Genomic DNA, 23283 nt, shown 5'->3' with positions numbered 1-23283 from the left:
GTTTTTAGCAAGATTCCATACAGTGGGTTTACAACAGCATTGAAAGTGCACAGGAAGATCTTCAGAAAGCAAACACTAAACCCTCTGGAGATGATGGAGGGGATGCCTTTGACTGCAAAGTGGAAGGTATGTGATTCTTATTTTGTTTTTCATTGTTGCTCTGAACGCTGGTGTAGTAAAAAGGCAAATATAGGTGGTTTTGTTTTCAGAGAGGAAATGGCAAGCAGGCCATATGATGAGTTATATATAAGGACTTGTTTTCTAAAGATGTGAATTTAACATGCTGTTACTTGAAAATTATTATCTTTACTGTTTCAAGAAAAAGTTTCTGTGAACACTTAGGGGAAAATATGTTCAATTTTCAATCATAGGATACATAATCTAGGAATTACCTGATTTACTTTCACCACTGGTAGTAATTTAAGGCTAAATTAGATGCATTAGTCACTACTGCGTGAGAAATAACGAATCAGCTGTCCTTCAGATTATTTTCAGGCAATTAACATTTAGATAAAGCTGCATTCATATGCATCATGGTAATTAAAGATACAGTTAACATGAACTGTATTTATGTGCTCTGTGTAAATGTGGTTATTGTGGTTTCATTTCTGAATGTTGATACTTTTCATGGTCATTTTCTCCTAGTTTATTTAGAAGTTCTCAGTTTTCCCTTTTTTTGGTTGCTTTTTTATGTCTGATTATAAACAAAATAGAATTAATCCCCTTCAATAACTGTTTATAGAGAGAGACTACTGTGACTTGTCTGTTCATGCCTCTTAAGCAGTCTAGTATTTTAGCATCCTGGTGTTCTGATTCTTAAATCGTTCAGCTGGTAGCTGGGCTTTTTGAGGAACATTTTTAAATAGAATGATCAGAGCATATCTGTTTCTAGAACATTTGCCTATGTCCTTTTTAGTTTGTTTAGTGGCCAACCCTCCCCAACTCGTTTGTGTAATTTCCTTTATTCTAGAGGTAATCGACAAATTTAACACTATGGCAATAATTGATGGGAAGAAAGATCATGTGAGTCTGACTGTTGACAATGTCCATCTGGAGTATGGAGTAGTTTATGAGTATGACAGCACAGCTGGAATAAAGTGCCACGTCTTAGAAAAAATGATTGAACCAAAGGGATTTTTCAGCTTGACTGCAAAGGTATGAAGCAATTTTTTGTATGTATGAATTCTTACTATGCACTTACATAGAACTGCATGTGCAACTTTTAAAATGTCTTTCAGTAAAAGGAGTAGCACAAGATCTGTATTTTCTGTGTCCGAAAGTAAAATGAAGCTGTGCATATATACAGGTGCACCCATTGGCAAAATCAAGGAGGAAGAAAAAAAAACAAGTGCAACTTTTGAGTTTACTTTGGAGTTTTTCTTTTGTCAATATTTCCAAATGGTAAAATCTGTGATTGCTATGAACGGGATGTGAAATTTTTTATATGTAGCTGATACTGTCTGCGTCAGATTGACAAATAATGTAGTAATACAGCTCTTTGAATAAGTTTTTATCTTTTCGCACACATATGCGTGCTGACAAAGATTACTTAATAGAAGTACTGAAGCCCAAATTTTGGGGAGTGTATTAATATCTGCATATTTCTTTTTCTGTTGATCTTTCCATCAAAAGTGTAAACTAAAGTACTGATCTTTTACTGAAATAACTGAGGTTTAGGCATGTGTTTCTTTTCCTCAACTTCACTTTGGAGCAAGGCATGTTGACAGACGGGGGAGTAACTTCTTGCACCAACATCTTGAGATTTGCTAGAGCTGGTCTAGTCAATGCTTCAAGTCGTTGGCCTGAAAGATGTTAATTCTTGCTGTACTTAAAATTACATATAAAACATTCATATAAGGTATTATTTTCTAACTGCTCAAGAAGTATTTTTCCATTTTTGTATATGGAGTAGTTAAGTAGAGAAGTACTTCCAGCACCCTGATTCTGGCCTTACATAATGCAGTGTCATCACTGTCAGTGTTTAGGCAGCTAATTAAATATTTAGAAATTATTAAAGAGCAATAAGGAGATGTAATATAGCTATGTCAGAATAATACAAAATTAAAATCAAGTGATAGTGGTCTAGATGACTACAAAAGATCCAGTGGTAGAAAAATCAAGTCACTTAAAGGCAGTAATAAAAATTGTAATGGCACTTAATCAAATATAACTGTCTGTATGGCTTTTAAGTACTCTAAATATAAACTTCTACGTGCGTTCAGTAGGATTTTGCATGTGTCTCCACATCTCCATGTGCTTTTTTCTCTCTTTACTGTGTATTTATTGTTGATTTGTATTTTTAAACATCTTTCTTCTGCATCATACGTAGTAGGTGAGCAAAGTAATCATTGACAGCTTTTCTATATTGTGTAAATCTTTCTGTTAATTATTGTGATGAGAAAGTATTCAAAGTTGTGCTGCAAAAGTTACTGCTCAGAAAAAATGCCCTTGAATTATTTAAGTTTGTGTTGTTAATTAAACCTGACATAAAAGAAACTTTAAAGTGTGACCAAAGTGACTGTGGTGTTTTAATACTGAAATTAAACACTATAGCAGAAGAGTTAGAGGCTTTCCTTAAGTCATCCTGCTGGGGACCTGAGAAAAATATTCTCTTGGGTTCTAGTAGTTTATAATCTGTGACTTCTTAAAAACTTCAGATTTTGCACTCCAAAATTTCTGTATGTTGGTTTTTTTTGGGGGGGGGGGTTTTTTGGGTTTTTTTTTTTTTTTTTTTGAACTGTAGTAAAAGTGGATTACAGTCCAGACTTCTTTGAGTATCTCTAAAATGCGAGCCTTTTCTTATTTCGGTGCCTTCATCTGGATTTTGGGTGCCATTGTTAGAAAGTTATTTTAGGTGTGTTTTTCAAACATGTCTTCAGAGGTAGCCCCAACCAGCAATAGGCATCTCCCAAGTTCCATAACAGTGAATTTCAATGCCTGAAATGTAACTCTATTTCAAGAAAAAAAAGGTTATATACTACCCTTGTATGTCTTCAACATGCCTTTTTTATTCTCAGTTTTCTATCATCATCATTTGCTGGTGCTATTTCCATCATAGCAGAACTTCAGTCTTTGCTGGGCAGTAGTAGCTTATTATGTTTCCTGTTAGCTGTTTATGTATGCAGAATATGCAGTGGATAGTGCTCAGTTTTCTTGTATCCTTTTTTCAATGTGTTAGCATCGCTTAAACTCCCAGACCAAAGTTTTGCTACAAGACATGAATGAATTCATCAGCTTTGCGTAGTGTGCACTGTTCAAGTAAATTCGACAGATAATGTATTTCAGAGGAGCCATAGTGGTTACATTAGCAGGAAATAAGTAGTAAATCCATTATCAGACAATGTCATGAGAAGCAAAATAAAAAGTACTTATTATGGGTATAATTTATGCAGGGGATAGATTTCAAGAAACCTCTTTGCTTCCAAAGTTTTAGTAATTGTTGTTATACAGCATTGCCTGTAATGTTAAAAGGCAACTCATATTAGGCTTTTCAGCTTTAATTACAAGGGATGATAAGTAGGGGGTATCTTAGTCATCTTACTTCATAACATACTGCTGTTGTTTTTATTACTTTAGATTCTTGAAGCACTGGCAAAAAGCGATGAACATTTTGTGCAGAATTGTAACAGCCTCAATTCCTTAAATGAAGTGATCCCCAGCGAGCTTCAAAGTAAATTCAGTGTCATTTGCAGTGAGAAAATTGAGCATATCTACCGAAGAATCTCTAGTTATAAAAAGGTATGTCCTAAGCTTGAAGATATTTATCTTTTAAGGGAAAAACAGGAGAACGTGATACAGTTTGAATAACTCTTCAAAATGTCTATTGCAATGATGAAAATATGGCTGAAAGTTTAGCTAATTTGAAGCATGAATGCCTAAACTGAATAAGTGCATAAATTGTTTTCAAACCATGTTCTTTATTATCCCTTTTTTAGACAGTGAGTAGATCATAATCCTTTTTTGTTTGCTGTGTTCAGTTGTAGATACAATCAACTGTGTATTTCCCACAAAAGGCCTTGCGTTCTTTTAAATGCCTTAAACCAATACTCTAGTGAATTTGCAGATGTTAACCAAAAATGAAGCAATAAGAGCAGAATTTTTTTCCTTCTAATGTTTCTTAAATACCAAATCATTACCCTTTTATTCATCTTTTATGCCCTTCAAATTGCTATAACTTTTTCTAGCGTGACTATTAATAGTAATAGCTCTGTAAATGTTACATTAACTTGGCTTAATAAAACATTAGAACAAGGAAAAAAGAAGGTGCTGACTTTCATACACTTGAGATCTAAATTAATGAGATGTGAATGCATAAATGACCTGGAGTATGACCTCTGGGTGCTGTCAGTGTTTAGCTAAGCAGGGCATAAATGAATCAACCATTTGTGAATATGTTAATGCAGACTTATTCTCTCATCCTGGTTTCTGGTGCCTCTCCCATACAACCTAATTCTTGGGAGTTTGGAACTAGTTTGAAGTAGACCTAAAATAGTTACATAGATGTGGCTCTGCCCTGTCGTACCCGAGTTCTGACATTTACAGAGTGGTCTGTTCTGAGTTAATATGCAAAAAAACTGAAAATAAAAAAAAAAATGGAAAAAGACGTTCACTGTAGAAGCTTCACACGATTCAAAAAGCTGCATGGAAAAGAACAGATAATGTTTTGTTGTTTTTCAAATGAAGAGGAGAGAAGACTATATGGAAAACCTGTAGTTTCAGTAGGATGAAGGTCGAAAGGCAGCTCTCTAAAAACTCTTCAGGGTGGTCCCTGACAAGAAATGGAATAAACTGAGGAGCTGAGTCACAGAAGGAGACATCACAAAAGTTGATGGCCACTAAACAAACTAAAACCTGATACTGCATTACCAAACATCCAATCTCTCCATTTGCCTGAATTATAAACCTCTGTGTTTTCAAATCGATTAAAAATAATAATACCTTAAAACAAATTCAATGCTTTTAACACTAATAATATTGTATTTAGAGTTTGAGTAACATGTAGGTGGTTTATACCTTTCCTGTAGCCAAAAAATTTGAGCATGATCTACAGCCTCCTTGTAGGAGGCCAAGACAATAAATGAAATTGCATTGTGTTGTGCTGGATATAACACAAATAGCCTCAGGGAAGTTTTCATAGGTTTTATACTGTCTAGAAGCAGATAATGCTGATAGAAACTGCACTTCCATGCTCATCTGCTAAAAAAATCAGTAATTTCACAGTTATAGCTTTTAATGACAATTAGTAATGCAGTAAATTTCAGGAATAGATATGTCATTTTCTTGGCAAGGTAAAGGTAACCATAGTTACAAGAGACTTTTGGAGTGCCTGAGCCCAGCTTGGCTCCTGGTTTCGCTGTGGAAGTTTGAATTCTATAAATAGAAACCGTGTAGATTTCTGCAGTTCCTACTATTATTATTATCAGAACATTTTGCTCATAATAGACCTCGAGTCCAGTACCATGAGTCCCAGATGTTTCTCAACACATATATGAAAAGAATTTTGGGCCTGACTTATGACCTGATTAAATCATAGCCAGGCATTTGGTCTCTCTGGAGCAGGATGTGTGGGAGATTGAGATGTGAAATATGTACTGCTTGGAGGAATGTTTTCATCATTGAATGTCCTTAGTGCCCTTCTTAACTATTTGTATATTTGTCAGCCTTCGAACAATTCCATAATTGGATTTCTTGTAACCTTCCAGATCTGGTGCTGATATAGAAATTTAAATATAATTAATCAGTCAAATGTTCATCAAGCTGAAGTAATACGACACCAAAATAAACAGAAATTTAAATCCCAGCACAAAAACCTGTTATTATTCAGAAGGGACATACCTTTGTTCAACTGAAGTGTTAGTCAAAACATGACTGATTCAGTTTGTACTGACATTTATTAGAGAAGGAACTTTGCAAGTTAACTTTGAAAATATTCTTATGCATGAGCTATGCTCCTTGGCTGACGTAGGTCTGTGCAATATTTTGACTGTAGAGGTACCGTGATTAAAATATCAGGGACTTGGAAGTGATTACGTCTTTTCCAGAAAAAAAGTCTTCCCTAACAACAAATTGCACTGGAAAGGACACATTTTGACAGAAATCCTGCTTGTGACTGACAAGTCTCTTTTCAAATGAGAGAGCTTTATCTCATGACTTATGATTCTGAAGTAGGTGTATATTCTGAGTGTCCAAATTTAATACAGTTCAGTCTTACCCATTTTGAGTTGATATCTCATCTTAAAAAATAAATAACTAAGCCTGTTCAAGAGCGTGCACAAAATTTCAGGTGTTAGGGTAAAGGAGATGTGGCTAAGCACTGTATTAGAATTAGACCATAGAACAAGGGACCAGGGAGAAGTGTTCATCATTACTGAGCTGTTACATAGGGAAGAGAAGAGTTGGTGGACTAGCAAAGAGTATGAAATATGGTGTTTGCATTTTTTATGCTCTAGTGTTTGTTAGCTTCAAAGATTCACTCAAAATCACACAGTGGTTGAGGTTGGAAGTGACCTCTGGAGGTCTTCCTCAAGCCTCCTGCTCAAGCAAGGCCACCTAGAGATGGTTACCCAGGACGATGTCCAGACAGCTTTTGAGTGTCTCCAAGGAGGGAGATCTGACAACCCGTCTGGGCAACCTGTGCAAGTGCTTAGTAACTCTCACAGTGAAAAAGTGTTTCCTGATATTCAGAGAGAACATCCCGTGTTTCAGTTTGTGCTCATTGCCTCTGGTCCTGGCACTGGGCACCACTGAAAAGAGCCTGGTTCTGTCCTCTCTGCACCCTCCCTTCAGATATTTGAATATATTGATGAGATCTCCCTGAGCCTTTACTTCTCCAGGCCAAAGAGTCCCAGCTGTCTCAGCCTTTCCTCACAGGAGAGATGCTCAATCCTTTCATCATCTTAGTGGCCCTTATTTGGACTCGCACCAGTATGTCCGGGTCTGTCTATTTCTGAGGAGCTCAGAACTGGACACAGCACTCCAGCTGTGGCCTCACCAGTGCTGAGTGGAGGGGCAGGGCCACCTCCCCTGACCTGCTGGCAATGCCGCTCCTAATGCAACCCAAGAAACCATTAGGGAGGACTTCATCCTGCCTGAATATGAAATTCATAATTCATAGCTTCCAGTTCTGTCTTTATTTGCTTCAGGCAAAAAAAATCAGAAATTTTTACAAGACATTGACTTAAAATCATTTATGTCAGCAGGTCGTTATAAATGTCATGTGTAGTACAGCACTGGATCATAGAGCATTTGTAAACTTTCTCCCAAGGAAGACACGTAATACTCTATTATGTATCAAGGAAAAGAAATTTTATCTCCTTGTTACAAGGCTATTTACATTTGTAAATATAATTTATCTGAAAAAGCAACCCCTCAAAAATATAAAATGAGAAATATTTTTTCTTTCCCTTCTAGAGAAAGATGGAAATTATGAAATCAAGGCATCTGAAGTCAAGAATGCCTGAAGTATTTTGAACTTTTTGGTTTTTAGTCAGGTACACAAGTTTTGTCAGCCAAACGCTGACACTTCAAAAGCTGTTAATCAAAATTTTGTTTTCTTTTTCATTTCTAGTTTTCAAGAGTATTAAAAAACAGAGCTTGGCCTACCTTCAAACAAGCTAAGTCAAAGATTTCACCACTTCACAGCAGTGATTTCTGTCCAACCAATTGCCATATCAATGTGATGGAAGTGTCTTACCCTAAAACCTCAACTTCCCTTGGTAGTGCCTTTGGTGTACAGTTAGACAGCAGAAAACATTCTTCCCATGAAAAGGAAAATAAAAACACTGATCAAGGTAAGAACTACTTACAGTGCTTCTGATATAGAGCCCTGAAAGGTAACTGGTTTAGGTTTATATCCCAAATACTAAAATAAAGGACAAACCTTTATGAAATCCCTCTATTTTCAATATTTAGGTTTATTTTCATAGAATCATAGAATCAACTGGATTGTAAATACCTTTAAGATCATCAAGTCCAACCTTTACCACAGGACTGCCAAGTCCACCACTAAACTATGTCACTGAGGGCCTCATCTACGTGGTTTTTGAACACTTCCAGGGATGGTGATTCCACCACTTCCCTGGGCAGCCTGTTCCAATGCCTGATCACCCTCTCTGTGAAGAGATTTTTCCTAATATCCAGTCTGGCACAGCTTGAGGCCATTACCTCTTGTCCTATCACTTGTTACTTGGAAGAAGCATTTTAAAGCATAATAAAGGCTAGTCATAATTTCACAATAACTTTTTCATTAAATAGCTTGACTTTGATATGCAAAATAAAATGCGAAATTAAATAATCATTTATAGTTTTAAGCAGGAAAATGTTTCAATGTCTGTTAAGTGTTTTACTGACTTCAAAATGTATGTTGAAAAAGAAAATAATGATGTAACTTCTTTGGACTTTTCCCAGGTAAACTGAATCCCATGATTTATGTCCAACATACCATTACTACTATGGCTGCCCCTTCAGGACAGTCTCTTGGCCAGCAAGAGGGCCATGGTCTGAGGTACCTCTTAAAAGAAGAAGATTTAGAAACACAAGATGTCTATCAAAAATTGCTGTTCAAATTACAAGCTGCACTGAAAGAGGTGGAAACATGTGTCTGTCAAATAGACGAGTAAGTAAATGTTACCAGCTGGACTTGCCTTTAATTTTCCTGTTGAAGACACCAATAAGTCTGGGTATCCTTTTTGTGTAGTGTAGGATCAATGTTGACTTCAGATAGAATTGAAGTAAGGCAAAGAATTCAAGTGTAGGTAATATTCTATTTTGTTCTTTTTCCCAGTGTCCCTGATTTTTTCCCACTTTAGTTTGTAGCTTTTCTCTAGAATGTGGGAATGCTAATTATTTTGAGGTGAGAGAAATATGAGGACCACATCACCTAAAAATTCACTAGGAATGGAAACAAAGGGCAGAGGTATAAAAATAGTTTTTATTGAACTCTTTGGGTATTGCTGAATAGTCCCGAAGATGAATTTGTAGGTAAAGTGTTTTTCACCTATAGGAAGATTATTAATTTGTTGGACATTTTTCAAAACCAGATTGGCCTTGATGAAGATCTGTGGATATAGGGAGAGCCATTGTTGAGTGGTTAGGACATTCGACTTGAATGTGGGAGACCCAAAGTCTCATCACAGTTCGTCCTAATTCAGGACAAAGATTTAAAATTTGCTTTTCCATTTGTGTGGTAAGTGGGTTGACTGCTAGCTATTTGCTGTCTGGGGATGATGGAAGAAGTATGATGGGTCTATCATTTTTGAGAGATCCCATATGTAATGTAAATATCAGAAATTATTGCTTTTGAAAATATAAATAATACTTTTTTTGAGTTTAAAAGCAAATCATTCAGAACCTTCAGTTTGGAAAAGTGGTTTATCATTGCTTTTCCTATTACTTCGAAGACCATACAGTGATTTATCCTTTCGTAGTTACTTCAGAGTGGGAATTTTTTTGTACTGTTCTAACAGTAATGTGATGTAATATTTACACAGTAATAACTGATTGTAATGTCTTACATAGTGCAATAAAATAAAAGTAAGAGTGGCCTAAAAAATTTCAAAGAAAGCATTGTTTTCTGTGCCTTTACATAATTCTGTTAATTACCAGGCAGAAGATAATAATGGTTAATTAGTTATTAAATTTAAGCAAATTTCAGTGCTTGGGTGCACTTAAAAATGACTGTAAAGCCTGCGTTGCCTCTTCCTCAAGGAAGTCAGAAAATTATATATGGAAGTTCAGTCAATATTTCAGGAAGCTCCAGTTACCAAGTCTACCACGCCATTCCTTTTCGCTCCCTTGAGCTTGTGATGCAAAAGCAGAGGAACTGCTGAGCCCTTCATACCCATGTATATGTACACATGCACATATATTGTGTGTACAAGTATACATGTATGTATTCATATATTAACTTGGAGAGTCACACAGTTGTGACACTAAACACAAGGGTTCACTTTTTCCTTTCATAAATTTCCTGTACACTGACCTGGTAGCAGATCTTTTATAAGGTACATAGTTTTATTTAGCGAATTTTACCTTTTGCTATTTGTAAGACTGACACTTTTCATGCTTTATTCCTCATGGGCTTTGAGTGGACTGCCAGTGTGTAATTACTGCGCAGGAAAGCAGTTCTATACAGGAAACAGGGTAGCAAAGGGACCTACTTGAAAGTGCAGAAGAGGCATGAGCAGTTCAGCAGCACCTGGTATATTGTATTAGAACATAGTTACAGCTACTAATGAACTCCTGAGAGAAAAGTTAGGACTACTAGGAAACAAAAGATAGAGTAATAAGATGGGATAATCAAACAGCTGTGCCTTAATTAGAGATATTCATATTTCAGCAGTTAGGAGGAAATGCTAGAACAGACTGGTCCTTAAACTTTATAAGGACTGTAGAACTTCTGTTTTCTATTATGACATAGCAACAATAAAGTAGATGTCTTTACTTACTGAATTTCTTATTACAAGCAATCCTTCTTATAATTTTCTGAGGACAGAAAATACGAACATGGTATCACTATTCTAAATGTATATGATATTGAATGATAGAAAAATTGGGCTACTAGATGACTCTTTGGTACCCTTTATGACAGTACTGTTGAAAAAAAAGTTGCACTTTCATGTTACTAGATGTCTCTGTGCTGTGTTGAGGTCAGCATTGGTCTTTCTCTCAACTCCCAAAATCTTGGGGCAGTGTAATCTGCCCAACATCTCCGATCTGTTGAATGAATGAAAGTGAACTGAAAAACAAGTGTTTCACCTGAAGAGCAGGTCTGTGAGAGCTTGTGGATTATGGGAAGGGAAGAATGTTGTGTGCTCCTGTCATTATCTTCATAATAACTTTTGTCACAGCTCATTGATGAGATTGGGTTGCATAAGAAATACAGAAAAAAGATGGAAAGAGAGAGAGACACACACAAAAAAGATGTATATCCCCTTTCCGCAGCCTCTCAAAGTTCCACTGACTCCTCATTTAAATAGTTTAATAGTATCTCAGTACATCTTTAGTACTGGATACCCACCATTGACGCTAGGTGTGTTATAGAGAAAGCACTCTTTCCTCAAGCTGTTTTCAACATGGTGATTCTGCTGTGTTCTTGGTTCACATGCACTCAGTGTGCTCCCATGATCCCAGCTGGTTTTTTTGGAAAGATGTCTGTTGGTAGCATACAAGAGGCTTGAACATTTTCTGAGCCTCCAAAGAGTGAGGAAAAGGCAAACCTGCTCACAGGTTGTATAGGTTTTCTGTTGCTGCCTGTGGGTCTCATTTTTTAATGCTTTGACTGTCCACAGCAGGTTCTGTTTGTTTCTGACGTACTTTTAGGATTGTGTTGATTTGGGTTGCATATAGGATTAATTCCATGTGTGAGGGTTTTTTTGGAGGAGGGTTAAATTTCTCTGTTTAATGGAAATTTTCTTCATAGTTATAGCGCTACTTTCTAGCTGTTAGTTACTATTAATTCACATTTCTCCTATGAGAGATAAGATGTCTAAGATAATTCTGCTAAGGGTAGATCCATCTGCAAAGAAAATATAATGTGGATGTGCTGTGTTCAAGAAGAAAAAAACGACCACTTAAAAAAAAAAATCTATTTAAGCATGATTATTGGGGGATTTTTTTTGCATCCAGGTTTGGGTTTGTATGTTTTAGACTCCCCTCCATTGGATTTTTAAGAGCATTTCAGCGACCTCAGGAACTACCAGCTCCAGAACTTTGTTATTCAAAGTTCCAGCTTTCGTTCATGGTAGTTCAGCAAAAAAATTTTCCTTAGAAAAAGAGCCTGCCTGCTGAGAGAATGTGAAAAGCTCCCTTAGGAAAAGCTCCAGCTACCTGAATCAGTCTTTTACTGAGATCTTGGCAGCAGTGACTAAACAGTCACATAAAAGAAGAGGATATAATAGTCTGTCTGTGTCTTGACAAATAGTTACTCAGGGGAAGATATTTTCAGAAGCTGAAATTGCAGTTCATTATGCTTGTTTCTTACTCTTGATTATTTTTTTGCAACAACGAAATCCACAAGAAGTTACCAGAATGGATATGCCCAAAGCCTGTTTTTGTTTTTATAGAAGTGGGAAGGCAAGAGAAAGCAAAAGTATAGATTAAACCTTGTCTTCATCTCATCTTCCAGCCGTCAGTGTTACAAGGTTTTCTTGGAATGGACTTTTTGTTTTAAGAACAGTTCAAATGATCTGCCATGAATTTGTCAAATCCCTTTTTGAACTCCTTTTGTATTTTTGTATTCAGAAAATAAGTTGTACAAGTATGAAGCACTGGTTTTCTAAGGTCTGCATTTTCATAATACATTTATTTTAGGACATGCTCAAGAACATGGTTTATCTAGCAGGTTGTTTGAAACTGAACACTGCTACAAAATATGGGTCCCATCTTTCTTCCTGTCCTCATGGAATCCTGTTGCCTAGTGACTTAAGTGGTAGGGGAGTACCGAATTGGGATTTCACACTGGTATGAAGTGTTAAGGCATCATGTAGCCCAAAAGATGTCTGTCTAGTGGATGGGTGGGTTTTAAAGTCCAGTAAAATTATACCTTTTGTGGAGTTTTTCTATATTGCAGTTACAGTTCAGATGAGTATATTTTCCTGTATGTACAATAAATACATATCTATCTCTTGTTAGCTCTTAGCTAGAGAAAGTTATGCAGAAATGATGAAAGGATTTGCTAAAAAGCTTTACTTGTCATCCTTGTTTCCCTAAAGTTAATGTCAAACCCTGTGTTAACATCAGGTCATAATTTCAATGAAACCAAGTTTGATATACCATTTGAGGTATGTATTCATTGCTATAGAGTCAACAGACAGCATTATAGGGGTAATTTACCCTATTGCATTGCCGAAGTGTATGATTTCTTAATTTCTTTCTCAAAAATCTGTCCATTCCTGAGAGTCAGAAAATAATTTGTTTATACTTCAAGATGTTATAGTTGAACATGGTGTTGAACACATTGTCTGTGTTTTGTATGCAAAAGGTCACTGCTCTGAGTCCAGAAACTTCAACGTTCAAGAGCAGCTTAGGATCAGGTTATTTTCTGGTAGAATATCTTTGTCAAAAGAATAGAGAAATTTATAGCTCAGTACTGAACTGTAGCTGAACAAACTTTAGTTTGTTAGGATTAAAAATTAATTACTTCAACTGGCAGAGCCCCACAAAATGAAGATGGAACTGTAAACCACTTAAAATCAGAACTCCTACTTTGTGTAATGTAACAATGCTAATATGTGTGGCAAGAAATAAGACTAAATGGAGAAATTCTGAATGCTACCCTTCCATAATAATTATTTGCAAAATATGTGCATCTCCCATAGTTTCCATTCAGAAGTAAAAGTTATGGGTAACAAAAAGATTTAACATATGTTGGAATCCAGCCGTGTATTTGGTAAAAAGTTTGCCAGTTGACCATTCTGATAGCTCCTACAATAAAACTCTGCTACTGTGTCTAAGTACTTTACAGAAAAAAAAAAAAACCCTGAATCAATGTCTTCTGATTTCAGGTAGTTAGATGGTAATTTTTGCAAGAAAACAACATTGCCTTTCATATCCGAATATTAATTTTAAAATGTCATTCTAAGTAATAGAAATTAAAGGATAATTTCCCATTATAGCTGTTCTGGTCTTTAAAGTAAATCAGAACATTTCAGTATGAGTTAATCACCCAAGCATATGAATCTTTTGCTTCCAGTACTTACGCATGTTCTAAATGTAGCAGTCTGCACTGTTCCCTCTTCTTGACTGGATGTTGCTTTTGTGCTGGTCACAGAAGCTTGTAGATTAATAATCAGTTTTACAAGTGATAGTGGCTTAGACTTTTTGTCAGGAAATACACAGATATGTTAAGAAAGATTCTTAGAATGCCTTTATCGAATAGCTTGTGATGCAGGCTGGCAAGTCTGGTACAGTAGTAATTGTAAATATATGTGCTTTTCACAGGGATAGTCTCTTTGGTTTGTTTTCTTGATTTGTGCTGAGAAGTACATGGTGAAAGTTTAAAAACAGTCATGTTAATATAAAATTTGACCCCAAGTGTTCAAGAATGTGCTGTATTTCTTCTCAGCTGGAATCGTTATATTCATACCAGATGGAGTATTTAGTAATGCTAATGGATTTCACTGTTACACTTTAACAGCAGAATGTGTCACATTCTTCCCCTTTTTCAAATAGATATGGACTGAATTAAGATCTCTTCACAGATCACAGAATAATAGTTGGAGGACATTGAGAAGAAATGTTATTCTGTGTTTAGCTGACTTTTGAAACACATGAATTTATATTTTTCTGTTTGTTTTCTTGTTTGTTTTTTTTTTTTTTTATGTGTGTGGTTTTTTTTTATCTTTTTTTTTTTTTTTTTTTTTTTTTTGTGGTGGTGTTGTGTTTTGGTTTTTTTTTCTGTCTCAGCCTTCTTTCTTCAATAACATATTCTCCCAAATCAGAACGTAAAACACCTGAGCCTTTAATGCCAGCAGACAGTGATAGTGAAAAGGGGGAAAGGAATGGGAAGAAAGTCTGTTTCAGCATGACAGGTGATGAACAAGAAGATTCTGGTCATGATACTATCAGCAACAGGGATTCTTACAGGTAACTTTACTAATAATATTTTTATTTCTCAACTGAATCAAACCTGTGAGCTTGTAGACTGGCAGGTGATAATGAAGACTATCAGAATAGAATGTTTCTGACACTTTTAAGGGAGGAATAACTAGCATCAAGATGTGTAAATAAGCTTTTTTAAAAAAGTACAGATTAGTTATTAAATCTCAGTATCCCTAACCTCTATAGGATATCACAGCCAGAACTGTAAAGCTTTACATTTAGATTACCTGTCTCATAAAAACCAAAAATAGTTTCTATTATCATGTTCCAACAACATACCAAATTATCTGCTATGGAAAGCAAGATGCCAAGGCCTCTACTCTTGCTGGTCTAAAGAAGGAAAATACCTATTTCTCAACATACATTGCTCACCTTCTTCCACTCTAAGTATCTATCATATCATCTCAAACACGAAGAATTTACAAAGAAAACACAAAACATTTTGAAAAGGAAGGAGTAATTTTAGGAGGCATAAGTCTTTTTAAAGGTTATCTTCCGTTGCTTACAGGGAATTGGTTAACTACACGATACAAAATCTAAATTAAAATTTTAGCTGCAAGTAAAATAAGCGTTCATTATTTGTTCATTATCATGGTTCATTATTATGCTCAGAAAGTAGAATCTCAGTAGGGCCATCATATTTCTACAGAACCCTGTGTTGCTGAGATCTCTTTCATAAGCTAATATTTGATTACTGCAGCATGGTAGGTAGGAATTCTGTCTCAAATTAGAAACAGAAATATACATATAAACAGAAATAAATGTAGAGATAGTTTGCACAGATAAAGTCCATCTTGTTCTAACCACGGTGAACACATAAGAAAAGTGCTGTTCTACCTGAAGCACATTTAGGGCCTTCTGCATGTCCATGATGTGTCAAACTGTGCAGGAACTGCTTTAGTGGCCTGTGCTTGCTCCAGATGGGGAGTTCCCCACTTGGCACAAGATTTGTATGTGTAGAAAGAAGGTGTGACTTAGTACACAAGCGTCTCTTTGTTTAAAATATTTTCTTTATTCCGATTCTGGTCATTTATAGTCCATTCTGAATGAGAAATCCAAGGGTTCCATATGCAGAATAATAATAAAATCTGTTGAGTTTAAAACAATTGTTGGAGTGAGATTGGAATTTTTTGTTTCTTTGCTAAAATAATTACATTAGTCAATAATTAGTATCTTCAGATACCATCATAATGCCACTGTGGTTATCAGAACTAGTAGGCTGATTTCAGCTGTTAGAATGTTCTCATTTGTGTTGTAGGGTCTTAATTCTAAACCTTACAATACTACACAATGAGATAGCTAATATATCTAATGTGTTCCTTATTTTCCTGTGTTTTATTTTCTCATGTTTTGCACAATCCAGTTTTAAATAACCTTCATCTCCCTTTGGAGACTTTACTAAATGAGTAGAGTTAGTTAGAAAACATTTCTTAATATCCAGCCAGAAATTTTTAATACTCCTGGGGACCGTTCACCCTCTGTTAGGAACATTTTGTTACTTATGTCTTTTCATCTACTGAATGGATATGATTGTAATTATATCATATTGCTTCATTTAAAAGTTTTCCCTATTCACTTACCTGGTTTAGCTACAGGTCCAAAACATACACCTTACCCAGGAAATGGAAGTCAGTATGCCAGAACTAGTAAAGGATCACTTCTCTATTTACAAAAATAAAGAAAACAAGTAGGGAGCACATTGGTATATGTATAACTGTAGCATTATATGTAAAACAGAGATATGTATACCTTGGTGAATGGATACACCAAATTCATAAAACTCAAATTGAGGTCATTATATATAAATATCCTTTAGGTACACTTTTATCTTATATTTACTTGGGTTTTTAAGACTCCCTCTGCTGGATAATTAGTTAAGCATCTCCTGCATTGAAACTAAGTGATCTTCATGAAGCTTAATAACTCTGTAGACTTTGAATTCAAATTTATCTTTGTAGGATTTTTAGTACAAAAGGCTAAGTTTTACTCTATTTATGCTGCAGAAGTAGGTATGTTTTCCATGTATTTTCTGTACAGAACAATTAATTTTTGAGAGGAAAGAGCACTAAAAATTACACATTTTAATCCCTGAATCTCCTTACTAGACCAATGTGGGTGACATTTTGTATGCATAGAAGTTTTCTCCGAAGTAACAGATGTAAATTTCTGTTTAACAAAATGAAAAGCTGGAAAAGATGGGATCATAAACCTTCTTTTGGCTGGCAGGGAAAAATAGTTTGTAATTTGAGTTTTGGTGCTACTCAGATGGTCAAATCTCTTGAAATGCCTTATGGACTCTAGTTTACAAGTCATAAACCAGAGTATTTCGTCATTTATATTAGGGGTAAGTAATTTAAACGTGGAGTTACAAAAGCTTTCGAGGCCACAGTTACAAAAACTGTCACTCATGTAAGAAAAGTTGTGTGTTTTGCATTGAAAGTCTATGTTATCATTTGTAAGTACTTGTTCACATGCAAGGTGAATGGAGACAGATGAATTGTCAGTTTTGGGAATCTGGTCCTCTGAGTCCTACCAGGGTTGCAAACTAAATGATAGCCTAAATATAGGGGTATTTATTGTTGATAAAGAATTGTACAGACCATCTCATCATTACATTTAAAAGGGGAAAAGAGAAAGAATTTCTATAATTTTGATACAGAGCATGTGTTAAAGGATGTGGCTTTATTTCTTTTTTTGTTTTGTCTTTTTTTTTCTCAAGTGATTGCAACAGCAATAGGAACTCCATTGCCTCATTCACCAGCATTTGTAGCAGTCAGTGCAGTTCGTATTTTCACAGTGATGAAATGGATTCAGGTATGTTTAGAAAAGTCAGCTATGAACATGTCATCTGTTCCTTTTATTCAGGTTTTTTTTTTCATTTGTCTGGCAGTTTTGCTGGTTTTGTTTTAAAGAAATGCATCCTCCTTGGTAATATGAGTGTGTAATTTTGCTTCTGCCTAGCTAGTGCTGCACTGAGTCCTTCTGTGAGAGAGCCAACATTCCAGCATTTCTCTGAATAGACTGAATTAGTTAGAGCTCTTAGAGTCATTGCTTGTAATCACTTTAATGCTTTGACCTTGACAGTGTGTTATGATGCACAAAATAAGGATCATTTTGGGTGAGCGTGGAATGCTCTCCCAGCTTGTGTCAGCACCCAGACGGCCGGATATGGCTGTGTATGTTTGTAGGAAGGAATGTGAGACTAGATAGAAGCACATTCTTGTTTATGCCGTGACAAATTGAATTTAAATAAATGCAGCTGCTAGTAGGAATGAGGTGGGATTTAACGGCATGGAGTACAAGGTCATATACTTAGGGACTAATAATAAAAAATGTTTGCTCTAAGCTGGCAATTTATCATTTGGGAATGATTTAGGAAAAGAAAGAACTGGGCATATTAGTTGAATATGAGCCACCAGTGAGACCTGGCCTTAAAGAAGGCAAGTATTATTACTGGTTGTACCAGGAGAGGTATTTTCAGTTGGGACATGCAAGTATTAATGACATTATGCAAGATATCTGACGTACATTGTGAATAGTGCAATTTTAGGCAGCTACTTTCCAGAAATGATACGTACTTATACAGCTGAACAGGTACAGAGGAAAGGATGAAGGACATAAAGAGCTATTAATAAAAGAGGAGACCCAGGGTCTGTATGTCCAACTTACATGCACTTGTGCAGTATCAAGCTGAAGTACTGAGCTGTCTAAAAGAGTATGTTTGTGCTAGCCAAGTGCAGATACAGTTTTCAAGTTGATAAATACTGCTGCTCAGTGAAACTCCCACTCTCCTGATGAGTTAATTTTCTCCTAGTTCCCAAGCTAACCTGGTTAACTCCAGATCAGGGCACTTTGACACCATGCTCCATCTGTTGCAATTAAGATCCTGTGAAGGCTTAGAACTACTGCCTGTGAGGACATCTAAGGGAGCTAAAAAAAAACCTAAGGAAAGAAAAGTGCTATTTAAGTGCTTCACTGACATGAGAAAAATGAATCTAGATTGACCATGAATAAATTTAGATTATAAATTGTCAAGTGGCTGCTTCTTATCTGTCACTGCAACAGCAAGGAGGAAAACCAGTTCGAAGCTCAATTTTTCACAGCCTTTGAAAGAGTTCAGGTTGCATCACCCGTTGTCTAAGAGAGCAAGTGAGTGACAGCAGTGACCTAGGAGAGTCTTTCTCCTTTGTATTCTCTTAAGAAATGATGTTGTATATACTACTAAAAGCTTCATACCAAATACAGGATTTGGATGCTGTATTTTTGTTGAATTACTAAAATCTGAGAACCATTTAATTACTAAGAACATGAAAATTGTGAATTGTCTGTAAAGTCCCTATAAAAATTTTATGGTGAATGCATTTCAGTGGCTTTGTGGCCTGCTATATTAGGTTCACACTTCTTAGCCCTTTAGTCTGGTGTTTAGGATGTTTTCCAGCGTAGAAGTATCATGTGCTTTGGTCACAGAATGGTTGAGATTTGAAGGAACCTCTTGAAATTATCCAGTCCAATAGCCCCTTCAAGCAGGTCATATAGAGCAGGTTGTCCAGTACCATGTCCAGTTGGGTTCTGAATATGGTCCATTCTCTCTATTTCTGTAATATCAAGTGACTGCTAAATGCAAAATGCATAGGGACAACAGTAACTATAATCCTGAAAGCCTAAGCATCAGTCTGTGAGAAAAGCAGATTATCTAAACTACAAAGATTTTGGAAAATATGCTGAAACTTCTAAACAATTTTCCATTTTAAAATATTTTTCAGGCGATGAACTTCCCATAAGTGTTCGAATCTCCCATGATAAACAGGACAAGCTCCATAGCTGTTTGGAACATCTTTTTGGTCAAGTATGAGATTATTTTTCTTGGCTTAAATACTAATGTCCATATTTGAACTAAGATGTCTTTAGCAAATACTTCTTTTTCTTTTTACATTTGCTTTCCACTGTTTACTGGGATGGTATGTATTTATTCATTCTCCATCAGTTTTCTGTAAATAGTTCAAAACTGCAAATTAAACAGGTCCTTAGGTTTAGTCTAACATTCCGTAGCTTGTTACTTTAACTAGAGCTATTAGGTAAGAAAGAATCCAAAGCTGCATTTCTGTAGTCTGTATTTCTTAAAAAAAAAGAATTTCTAATTGTTGCTGTAAAAACCATCTTTCTCACAGAACCTTGATCCCAACAGGTTGATTCAATTGTCAATCTTCTGAAAGGACCAGCTGTGATGAGGGCCTTTGAGCAGACAAAATACTTTACACCAGGTCGAGGCCTCCAAGGTAACATTTAATTCTACCTGTGAGAATCAAAAGGCAGCTTGAAGGGTACATAGATATGGCTATCTACTCCTTGAATTGGATGTTGAAGAAGTGATTTTGTTTAATCTTGGCCTATTCTGCAATAATTGCTTGTTGAAATTCGTGTTAAATAGATCTTATTCTTAGTTGAAAACTGGCTCTTTACACTTTTACTGCACAACGTATGAAAGAACTGCAGGTTTGTTGGAAAATGAGCTTTAAATGGTAGATTCTGAACTGACTATAGAATTGCTCAGGTTTTTGAAGCAGGAAACAGGTTTTGTATATTGCAGCTGTTTTAACTAAATTTTTGTCTCAACTACTGAAGCCATTTCTGATCTATTTCATTACTAATGTCAGATTTTTATTATTCTCTGTAAGTATATTATTTGTGACGTTGACTTTATAAATGCAAATGTAAATTTTTAGTCATAGCAATATTTATGCCAAATATGTTTAAGTATTATTAGTTGCTTAAAAAAAAATCCTGTAATTTCAGATACCCCTCTAACACTCACATAGTTGCTAAATTCTAAATGTATAAATAGGTATCTGGTGGTAGCCATAAGACTGTGATGAAAAATGCAAAGGACTTCTTTCAGTGAACTGAGTTTTGTTTGGTTTTGGTTGGGTTTTGTTGTTGGGGTTTTTTGTTGGGGTTTTTTTGCTTCTTTGTTTTTCCTTTTTTTTCTTTTTTTTTGAAGGGGAGAAAAAAGCTCAGTAGTTCAATGTTGAGACTGAATGTTGTATTAATATGTATGATAGGCTTATTATTTTATTGATCCTGTATGTGTCTTTTTGGCAAAGAAAATTAATTTTAGATGGCCAGAGGGTGCATCTTTGGCTTTTATAAGCCACCAAAGTCCCACTGAAGTCATCAGAGCAGAATTACTTTACCCCAATTGTCTGGTTTTACAAAGCCTGAAGTACTTCTTCCGCACTGAATTTGCATGGAAGACTGCACACCCTCCTCTCTTGTTTCTCCCTTTTTCTTTTTTCTCCTCTTCCCTCCCTCCTTCCCCCCCCCCCCGCCCCCCCGATTGAATTAATTTTTCCTCTGAAAGTTCCAGGCTCCCACTTACTCTGTGGGGACAGGTGCTTTTTGTCTTACGTACCTGGTTCAGAAGTATCATGTTTGGGAATGCTCCTTTTGATTAAGTAGGGAGCTCAGCTGACTATAGACCTATCACCCTAGTTTTAACTAGAGTTAAAATAAGTTGACAACTCCTTGAGCTGTGAAAATATTTAGGAAGAAATAATGTCTTACTGTGGCTTTCTCAGGAGGGTTTAGCAGAAAAATATTATTTTTGTCCTTGCTTAGAGTTTCAGCAGGAAATAGAACCAAAGCTTAACTGTCCAAAGAGGCTACGACTCCACATCAAGCAAGACCCTTGGAACCTGCCCAGCAGTGTCCGAAGTCTTGCCCAGAATATCAGAAAATTTGTTGAAGGTTAGTAAGAACAACGTGACCATAAATAAACGCTTCATTAAGGATAGAGAGCCTGGGGAAGGGGAAAGATACAACTGCTTCATGTTGCTGCTAGGCAAGCTTTGCTGAACACAGTGTAGTCTATGGGCAGTGTCTGAATTTCAGGACTTTTTTGTGTTCTTAACAACAAGCTTAGTGGAGTATGTATCAACTGTCTCGTGCTCACACTATTGGTTTGGATACTGAAGAGAAAATCGTGTCTTCTGACAAGTGAAAACCAATGTAGCATGTGCTACATTGTTTCAGTTGCTGCTCAAGTGTGGTCATTTGACTGGTTTGTCACAGAACTTCATGGGGATGATTTACCAAAATGGGCTTTCCTTGAAACTAAACTTACTTTCTTCTACTGTCTTGAATGGAAAGATGAAGACTCTGCAGGACAGCTTTTGTCATATCTTATTCTTATCTGTCACTGATCTGGAATCATTATCCTTCTAAGATCATGCTCCCTATTCTGTCATGAAGCCAAACATCTTGCACTGGTTTTCACTTACTCCATCACAACTGGTTCTATCACTCCACCTCCCGCCCTAAAAGTTACCTAGTAGTCTGCTCCTCTTCACCACCAACTGATAACGTGAGCTGGTTTTTCTCTTCTCTCTCCTGGCTTGATAATAAAGTAACTGGGATTTCATCTACAGAAAGTCTTGCCTGTAGCTTCTGCTTTATTTCCTGTGCTGTTTGATAAGCAGAAATAATGAGCAAAATTATTTTCATAAAACTATTTTCACTAGGAGTCTACATGGGAAGAAGAACTTGTGTCATGTCTAGCTTTAAATGATTTGTGTGTGTGTTTAGCTGCTTTTATTTTGTTGGCTAGTTTCCACGGTGTCCCATGGAGAAACTGCTGTATTTCAGATCACTGGAAAAGAACTTCATGATAGTTTCAATAAGATAAACCTCCAAAAATCAACTGGCCAAAGCAAACAAACTCCTTCTCCTCTGACTTTTTGTGTTTCTCATTTCAGATACAATCATATTTTAAGACCTTGGGTTAGAAAATTGTAAAAACAACCACAAAAATATCTCCTGCTTTTTGAGTCGATCACAGTGCTTTGACACTCCAAAACTAAGAATTCTTCTTTTAGTTCAATGGTGGCTGTCACTAAGTGAAAAATGAATAAATATTTTTGGGTCCTTTTTAATACAGGTCTATGTTCAGCCTAAACGAAATTATATTCAAGTATTACTCATGGTTTCTTTCATAGTTCAGGAGGAATGGAAATGGGTCTTTAACAATCAGTCCTTCATTGCCCTTCTTCTGAAGCCAAGCCTAGCAGACCAGTTTTACATAACTTCTTTGCCCATAAATAGAATAGACTTAACCCATTTCAATATTGGTCATATATCCTTAATGTTGAGCTGAGGTTATTCAGATAAATTTGTGTTTAAATCTACAACAGAATTTTGTGGGAGAGTTCAGAAAGGTCCAAATGGCTTGCTGCCTCTGTATAATACAAAACTCCTATTTTTACAAGATTTCTATAATGTAATGGTGCTATTTATTGGAAGGAATCTTGATGTTCACAGAACAGTAATACTATTGGCATTATCTAGTATTTTTGAAATTAGGATTAAAAAGGTTTTCTCTGTTAATAAATTACAGTAATTAAGTTTATTGCAACTGTCATGCTTGTGAACGGTGCATGATTCAGAGAGCTAAATAGTAAAAGGCATTATTCTTGTGCTGTTCAAGGACAGCACAAGCTCTGTCTTACCATCTCTCATCACTGTGTCTCAGAAGCTGTCTGCCAGTTTTACATATTCTTAGGTCTCCCATCTATAGCATTTGAGCTTTTGTCAGAGATTTCCAACAACTGTCTTCTGTGCCATTTCCTTAACCAAATACATGGGTTTACATGTAAAATTATCATCTTAGGTTGTTTATTCTCCATTAGTCTT

The 23283-nt window shown here is 36.0% G+C and overlaps 1 protein-coding gene across 2 annotated transcripts in view; it reads left to right on the top strand.

The window, feature by feature from the left end:
- Window positions 1–23283, top strand: part of PREX2 (phosphatidylinositol-3,4,5-trisphosphate dependent Rac exchange factor 2) — a 173320-nt gene that overhangs the window by 91702 nt on the left and 58335 nt on the right. For both annotated transcript variants that reach the window (XM_030495245.1, XM_030495237.1), the window contains exons 22-31: window positions 9–126; window positions 971–1155; window positions 3577–3738; window positions 7568–7790; window positions 8407–8614; window positions 14404–14583; window positions 17318–17412; window positions 19362–19444; window positions 19784–19874; window positions 21214–21342. In XM_030495245.1, the coding sequence (XP_030351105.1) occupies window positions 9–126; window positions 971–1155; window positions 3577–3738; window positions 7568–7790; window positions 8407–8614; window positions 14404–14583; window positions 17318–17412; window positions 19362–19444; window positions 19784–19874; window positions 21214–21342 (1474 nt within the window). The remainder of the gene's footprint in view (window positions 1–8; window positions 127–970; window positions 1156–3576; window positions 3739–7567; window positions 7791–8406; window positions 8615–14403; window positions 14584–17317; window positions 17413–19361; window positions 19445–19783; window positions 19875–21213; window positions 21343–23283) is intronic.

This window comes from Strigops habroptila, chromosome 1 (assembly GCF_004027225.2).
Source record: "Strigops habroptila isolate Jane chromosome 1, bStrHab1.2.pri, whole genome shotgun sequence".
Lineage (NCBI taxonomy): Eukaryota > Metazoa > Chordata > Aves > Psittaciformes > Psittacidae > Strigops > Strigops habroptila.
Note: the sequence above shows the minus strand (reverse complement) of the source record. Positions and strands in the feature narration are given on the sequence as shown.